At 33.6% G+C, this 7,862-nt stretch overlaps 2 protein-coding genes across 4 annotated transcripts; one reads left to right on the top strand and one right to left on the bottom strand.

Annotated features, from left to right (window-relative positions):
• LOC107609518 (uncharacterized protein At2g39920) lies at nucleotides 1-2,703 on the top strand. 3 transcript variants are annotated; one of them, XM_016311511.3, is made up of 6 exons: nucleotides 1-344; nucleotides 487-627; nucleotides 912-1,054; nucleotides 1,179-1,623; nucleotides 1,798-2,001; nucleotides 2,284-2,703. In XM_016311511.3, exons 3-6 carry the CDS (start codon nucleotides 991-993, stop codon nucleotides 2,483-2,485), a joined length of 915 nt encoding a protein of 304 aa, XP_016166997.1. In that variant the 5' UTR covers nucleotides 1-344; nucleotides 487-627; nucleotides 912-990; the 3' UTR covers nucleotides 2,486-2,703. The 3 variants fall into 3 exon arrangements, with proteins under 3 accessions (XP_016166997.1, XP_016166999.1, XP_020962963.1); XM_021107304.2 differs by having other exon boundaries at nucleotides 206-344; nucleotides 487-706; XM_016311513.3 differs by lacking the exon at nucleotides 487-627 and having other exon boundaries at nucleotides 150-344.
• Nucleotides 2,704-3,172: 469 nt separating this feature from the next.
• Nucleotides 3,173-4,972, bottom strand: LOC107610011 (Glycosyl hydrolase superfamily protein). Its single transcript, XM_016312081.3, has one exon. The coding sequence runs from the start codon at nucleotides 4,611-4,613 to the stop codon at nucleotides 3,459-3,461; it is 1,155 nt and encodes a 384-aa protein (XP_016167567.1). The 5' UTR covers nucleotides 4,614-4,972; the 3' UTR covers nucleotides 3,173-3,458.
• Between the last annotated feature and the right edge of the window lie 2,890 nt (nucleotides 4,973-7,862).

Raw genomic sequence — 7,862 nt, forward strand, 5'->3', positions numbered from 1 at the left:
TCTTACATTAATCATTTCTGTTAGTGTTTGGTGATTATCTTATGATTTAATTAACTAAAAGATTTTAGACTTAAATTTTGAAAATAAAAAATTATAAATTATATATGATAAAAGTTACTTTAAGAAAAAAATTATACTAGATAAGATATGCAAATCCACACCTTAATAATAGATTATCTCACTAATCACATTTTGGATTGGCCTACACATAAAGGGTGTCTCAAGTCAGAACCAAAAACAATGGCAAAATTTCTAAGCTCTGGCATTTTTATGCCACAGCTACTACTACTATACGTCTTTGTTGAAGAATTCACCTTGCTTCACATTAATAATGCCATTCTCAGGTACTAATTTTCTCTCTACTTTTGTAACAATTTTCCTGTTTAATGTTGACGTGATGGTTGATTCCTTTGCTTGTGATGTGTTAACTCTCCTAATATGCTAACTTTTGAAGCTAATTAAGGTGTGTAACAACATGATTTTTAGGGTCAATCTCCACCGGTTTTTCTTTTCATCTTTCTTGTGAATCAGTTTCTGTTGTGTGCTGCAATGTTGCTTGATTTGGAGCCCTTGTGATTTGAACTTTCCAGACATCTAGATCGAACGGTAGCTGAAAGTTTGGATTGAGTAAATAGTATATCTATTAAGATTTTAGATCAAGATGTGACATTCGACTCGATAATCGAAGTTCTAGCCTTAGTATAAGGTATACCTCAGATTTAAACAGTTATGGTTGGTGAGTGATAATTTCTTCCCAGTTTGTCATCATCCAATCGTAGATGAAATGATTCATTCATTGGCAAAGAAGGGTGTTCACTGTAGTTGCTTGGAAGTTTCTGATTTTTGTCCAGAACTGGAAATATGAATCTCACTTATTTATGGAAGATGATCCAATTTTTCCAAAATTGCAGGATGCAGCTTTGATTTCTGGCAACACGAAATAGGCCTTACTCGAATCGGATTCAAGGGTAGATCTGGCAGCTTGGAGTTATGTCTGCTTATGGCCATCAAATGGAGGAGAACTATTCTGCAAGGAGTCTCTCTGGTGGTTCTGGTATGTAATGCTAGCTTCATCCCTCTTCTTCATTACTATCTTTATCTTTCTCCCTTAAATTATCCTTTTGGTTATTTTGGCACAATGTTGATAATTATCTAAATTGTTTCTTTCATGATAACAGAGATGAGGAGCAGTTATGTGCTGGAATCAGGATTCTACATCACTTCTTTCGCAGCAACCATCTTGATTACCTCGCTCGCCACTATCGGCCTCCTAATGATTACTATGCTGGTTGCTCTGGCAATGATGCTGCAGTCTTGTCAGAGTAGAGGTTCTGGAGTTATAGAGCTTCTAAGTGTGAATGATGATTACAGCTATTGCAAGGTTCATTCTCTGCACACCGAGCTCAATAGCTTAGAAGGACATAATCTTCCTAGCATCTGCAAGGACCTGGCCATAGAATATGTCAAAGGAGGCCGATACGCTCGCGACTTAGACTCGACCAAGTCTCTGATTGAGGTCTACTTTGACAAAGTTAAACCATCAGATGATGGAGTTGGTGTAGTGCTAATGGACATAGATGGCATTTTTCCTCTGAATCCTAATTCATCCAATCTATATCAGAGGTAACATACTAATCTTGCCTAAATTTATTCTTTTTGCAGTTTATCAAAGTTTATTTTGAAATAACTGATAGTTTTTCAGGTCCTGAAAAAAGAAAAAGAAGTATTCTTTTCTGTTGTTCTAACTCCAAGCTGATCTTCTGCACCAGTTAACTTGACATGATCTTATTGGTGTAGGTTTCATGATAACAGCATTGTCAATTGTATGTTAGAGTTGCAAAATTTAAAAAGCAGTCTTGTTCTAGGATTATGCAAGAAGCTTCAAGCTGCTGGATGGCCTATAGTTTTGCTATCAAGGGGGAACGGATCAGATAGAAATGTCACTGTTGATAATCTTGGCAAAGCCGGATTCGGAAGTTGTTGGTCTTCCTTGATGATGAGGTATTGTCATAAACTCACAATGTTCCTGTCATGAATCTTGGTTATGAATAAGAAAATATCTCAATTGTTTAGAATTTAAGATAGATCATAAGCTTTTAACTTTAGAAACGCAACTTGATTTCAGTGCTTAAAACTGCTCTTTCCTATCATATTTTATAAAAACAAAGATAGGTGTGAATTAAGTTGTTACATTTTAGAATTTCACATAGGCATCTACTTTTGTAGACTTCGAACATACCAACTGCTTGATCTTATACTAAAACGGTGATCTGCATTTTGCAGAGATGAAGATGAAGATTATTCCAACAAAGAAAATGAATGGATTTCTAGGAAAAAGAATGTGATAAAGAATAAGGGTTTCGTTATAAAAGGGATCATAAGCAGCCATATGGATGCATTAATTGCTGCAGATACAGGAGTGCGTAATTTTTTGCTTCCTGATCCTATATGCGACAAATTTGAGCAACAAAGAAAACCATCATAGTCCATAGATCATAGATGATGGAGATTAGTGTGATAGTCTTGTGTTTTTATTTTTTCCCCTCCAAGTATATGCTTCTAGGATAATAGGATGTATATTACTTTTTTTAAACAAAAGTGTCTTCTACTCAATGTGCCATGCATATTATGATTGTGGTAATATGCACATGCATGTTCTGCTTTTAGAAGGGAATAATTGAAGGTTTTTTGAACACTAAGAAAGTTTCTTCACTAAAAACGGAATTATGATTGTGAAGAGGAAATGGAAGGTGGAGAAAAAGATGCTGGATAAGTAGTACCAAGTGACCAACAGTGGCATTATTTGCTATGGGCACATGGGAAATTAAGCAAAGTTCCACTTGTAACCATTCTTTACCAATGGATGGACATGCATGTTTTCATTTATTTCAAACAAAACACACCCTACGATCCATCATGTGGTGTTGTCGATTATCACTTGTTACAAAAACACAATATTTAGGGCCATATTGTTATCAATTTTTCCAAGCCCAAAAGAATTGGATTGGGGGCATTATATTAGCCATTAATTCAAAGTGTAGTATTGCATTATTTCTGAGCCTGCTCTGTTTTCTTAAATTTTCTACTTTTTTTTTAATTGCATCAACTCATTTCACTAATCATTGGATCTAGATATTATTACAAAATAAGACAAATCAATCTGGGTAGGGACATGCACAAAAAGTGGATTCGTATCTTACTTGAGTTGAGGTGAATACATCATCAATACCAAAATTTCATTGACTCATCATCTAATCTAAACTCTCTGACACCATCAAATTCTGAGTCATAGCACTCATTAGTCTACTAAGAACACTGAAAATCCAATATCTATATCTATAACTATCCACATCATCAGTATCTATCTAAACTCATCACATTCATCAGTCATGAAAGTAACTAAAAAGCATTGATTCAGAGAAGAATGACTATACATGAAGCTGATGATGAAATTGTTATCAAATCCAAAGAACCAAAACCAAGAAAGAGAGCAATACCCTGAGGGCCAAGTTGATCCAAGAACCCTCCAACAAGTAGTTGGACTTTGACGAAGAGAAATCGATGCGGTACTTGGTGGTCCCGTTAGGGTAGAGAACACCCCAAGAGCGCGAAGAAGGAGTGGTTCCTTCCTTTTTATCAAACATCTCGTAGACATAAACTTCCTTCACACCATCCTTCAACAATGGCGTCCCAATTCCCGATCTCAAATGCTTCACCAAACCCTTCAGGTATATCTCCGCGTACCCTAGATTCGCCTCCACCTCGTTCGCGGCGGTGCTGCTACTCGGCCACCCTGTCTCCGTCACAACGATCGGGATGCTCTCGTAGCCCGCCACCGCCATGGCGCTCACCACCGCATCGATCATCATGTCGAAAAGATTCCGGTACCGAACACCGGTAACCAAATCGTCTCTGAAATTGAACGGGTGTTCTTGAAAGAGAGCAATCCCTAAGGGGATCTCGGATTTGAGCCTGTAGAGGTTGTAAGGGTAGACGTTGATCAAGAAGGAGGAGTTGGTGTCGCGCAAGAACTGGAGCAGAGGTCCGATGAGGTTGATTCCGGGAGGCTCTTGGAACTGAGCGGAGGAAGGAGGGAAGGGGGTGGAGATGGCGGTGACGAAGGAGAAGGAGGTGGAGACGGTGATCTTGCGGATGCCGAGGTCGCGAAGGGAGAGGTGGAGGTTGGTGATGGCGGGGAGGAGGGCGGAGGCGGACTGAGGGTAGGAGTCGAGGAAGGCATTGCCGACGGAGATGGTGGTGATTCTGGCGCGAGGGTAGAAGGGAACGACGTGGGTGTAGAGCCAGCGGAGGGTGGAGGAGCGGTTGGAGGCCATGGTTGGGACGAGGTAGTTGGGAACGGTGAGGAAGAGGGAGACGTTGGTGTAGAGGAAGGTGCGGATGACGGTTGGGTCAGGGTCTTCGAGGCGGAGGGAGTTGACTTTGAGAGTGGAGAGTGCGGCGGAGATTGTTTCTGGTGGTGGTGAAGGGGTGGTGGTGGGGGCGGAGTAGGTGAGGCCGATGAAGCGAAGCGAGGTGCTTCTTGGGATGAGAGAGAGAAGGAGGAAGAAGAGGGCGACGCAGAAGGTGTGAGAGTAATGGTGGTTGTTAAACATTGTTAGTTACGGTGGTTCCTCTCTCCCTCTCTTCTCACTGGATAAAGAATGCCAGACAGAGAGAGTGTGAGACTGCATGCATGCAGATGCAGGTCACTCACTGTGTGCGCGCTTGCAACCACTAACAACCGTAAAATCGCGCCATCTCCTCTTTCTTTTCTTTTCTTTTCTTTTCTTTTTCTTTTTCTTCACTAATTTCTCTATGCAACATTTCTGAATTACGATCAAATACTCTAAGCTAAGCTTAAATAGGAGCACATTTTAGCTTAGATAGGAGGATTTAAATTCCATTTTATTTGTTAACGTCCATCATTTTTATTATTTAAAATTTGATTTTCAAAATTTAACGAGTACATATTTTTGAATTAACTATTTTTTTTCTTTCCAACATTGCTTATATGTCACAACTCACAACATAAGTATAATAGAACAAAAAATTTCATTTATTCTTAAGACATCTAAGAAATTCTCCTTTAAGTAGTTCCAATATTTGTCCTTTTTCATTGATCAATCCGAATTATTCTTACTCCTTTTTATTAAACCTATAGAAGCATAAAAAACAGTAGTCTGGGTTTTTTAAACCCTTATATATATGTAAATAAATTAACACTTACATTCATTTCATGAACCCTACCCGATGTGACTGCCTTTAAGATACAGATGGATTCTCTTCAAAAATATTTACAATCAGAATAATTTTACTCGTATAGGTATTGGATTGGATAAGTGAATTCTCAATTCATTTAGCAAAAAGTTAATTATTAATTAATAAGTTCTACAACACCCAAAAAAAAAAAATTAAAGGGGCCTGAACTACTCTAGAGATTGTGACGTAGGGTGTGTTTGGCAAACGCGTTGAGGAGGAAAGAAGCACGTTTGAGTCTCTTGAAAGTTTTACTTTTGTGTTTGGCAACTTTTATTCTTCTGAACGCAGAAGTGATTCTGCCTTTAAACGTACGTTCAGGAGAAGCTAAAATTTGTAGCTTCTGCGTTTCACGTTCATGGTGGCTGATTATCTTAGAAAATTAGGTGGAAATTTTATTTCTTTTTTACCAATCCTATCCTTCATTTTCTTCTATACAAAGGATACTAGTAACTATTACCATCACAGTTCTCTATAGTTCTTCCTACTTGTTCTTAATTCCAATTTTTTTTCATCAAAATGGTTCAAATTTGTTTCAATCACTAGCAAAGTAAATATTTTAATTTTTTTTATTATTTTTAGTACTAACTTTCATATTTTAATTTTTATATTTTTTATTGTATTTTATATTTATAGGATAAATATTTTTATATTATTTGTGTAGTATTCTAATTTCTCATGTTATATTTTTATATGAGTTTTTTTTATCATTTACTATATTATTTTTTATATGTATATTTTTTATGAAATTTTTTTATTTTTGTTTGACTTTGTTCATGTGATTTTTATTTATTTTATTGTATTTTTTTATTCATGACAAATGTTGTTGATTTTTTTATTATGCTCTAATTTTTAGATATTTTGTTAATTTTATGATATTTTTATTATTATTTGTTCATATGAATTCTTTTTTTTTTCTATCCACCTTCACTGCATTGTATTTATGTTGTGTATGAAATTTTTTTATTTTTTTATTTAATTTTATTCATATGAATTTTATTTACCTTTTATTGTATTTTTTTTGTTCATATGATATATGTTGTTGATTTTATGATATTTTTATTATTTCTTATCTGTATCAATTTTTTTTTTATTCTTTGATGTATTCTATTTTTGTTTTGTATTAATTTTTTTATTTTTTATTCTGATTTTAAAAAATTTGTAATTGATTATTATATACTACATTTATTATCAAAATTTTATAATATAAATTATGATCTTATAAAAAAAAAGACAAAATAAATAAAAACTAATTATAAGTAACAATAGAGTCATAGATAATAAAAAATAGTTGATACAATAAAGGAAATAGATTATAGTCCAAAATAATATTAAATTAAAGAGTACTGACCGTACTAAAAAAATTTATAGAATATTTTCTTTTTGTTTAATATTATAAAATTTATAGTACTCTTTTCCATATTTTTATTTTTTATTGTATTTATTTTATTTATATGATAAATATTTTTTATATTATTTTTGTTAGCGTTTTGATTTTGCATGTATATAAAAAAAATTATTTAAATTGATGTCTCTTTTGGTAATTTTTCATCTAAAAGTGATTTTGAGTAGTATAATCCAAACAACATTTATTTTACTATAATCAATTTTGATATAAAGATTTCCAAACATAAATCACGTTAACACAAACTTACTTTTCATCAAAATCAATTTTGCAAAATCACTTTTATACAAACTCCCGTTTGCAAACTGTAATCCAAACACACACCTAATTGTTGCACTTGCATATGGTCCCCTTGCCATCCATGGTCATGACTCATGAGACACACAGACACGAATTGACGATGGACCCAGCTAAGATATCTCATCATATTTCCCAAACATTTTATTGGTTCACACATTTTTTTTTTGACATTATAGCTCATTATTACTCATCATCATTATGATACACCTAATATATTTTGATGTGATTCATGTTATATCCAAATATATATCTATCCAAGATATTATATACATTAGATCATATATGTATATATATATATATATATATATATAAAGAGGTATTAACTTAAAAATTGAGCGTTTTAATTATTGGAGTGTAATTACATATATATTTTGCTGTACATATATAATCTTATACACATAAAGAAGTTAAAATATGGAGCATTTGGGTCTTATATTATTTAGATTAAAAATAGTTACAAAAAATTTCAAGTCACACATTATTATGTAGATTATAAAATTCACACGCTCTACAGAGAATTATAAATATTTATTTTTCAAGTCTGAACTATTTTTTAAGAAAAATTTTAATTTGATGGACCAAAATTTATTTTGATAATTTTTTATTATAATAGAACTGTTAACATTATTATTAATGATTTAATATATATTTTCTTTTTAAAGGAAAACCTTGACAAATTGGACTAATAAACCAACTAAGTTTTGGCACTATTGGTCAAGCTTTGGGAACATTGGACTATATATATATATATATATATATATTTCTCTCCATCCTAAATCCTAAGTCCTGCCTTTAGGTCTTTTGACTCTCTTCACAAACTCAAGGATCCACATGCAATTTCTCAAAGAAAATGTATCTTCTATTTTTCATGATCAAGAACTAAAAGTAAAAATGTAAGTAA

The sequence above is a fragment of the Arachis ipaensis genome, chromosome B7 (assembly GCF_059453495.1).
Source record: "Arachis ipaensis isolate K30076 ecotype BB chromosome B7, ASM5945349v1, whole genome shotgun sequence".
Classification (NCBI taxonomy): Eukaryota; Viridiplantae; Streptophyta; class Magnoliopsida; order Fabales; family Fabaceae; genus Arachis; species Arachis ipaensis.

What these genes read in the sequence shown, in the direction of transcription:
- LOC107609518 (XM_016311511.3), top strand. Translation starts at nt 991, where the DNA reads ATGTCTGCTTATGGCCATCAAATGGAGGAGAACTATTCTGCAAGGAGT. An exon ending in GAGTCTCTCTGGTGGTTCTG is followed by an intron (nt 1,055 to 1,178) that starts GTATGTAATGCT and finishes TCATGATAACAG; the next exon opens with AGATGAGGAGCAGTTATGTG. An exon ending in TGGTCTTCCTTGATGATGAG is followed by an intron (nt 2,002 to 2,283) that starts GTATTGTCATAA and finishes TGCATTTTGCAG; the next exon opens with AGATGAAGATGAAGATTATT.
- LOC107610011 (XM_016312081.3), bottom strand. Translation starts at nt 4,613, where the DNA reads ATGTTTAACAACCACCATTACTCTCACACCTTCTGCGTCGCCCTCTTC.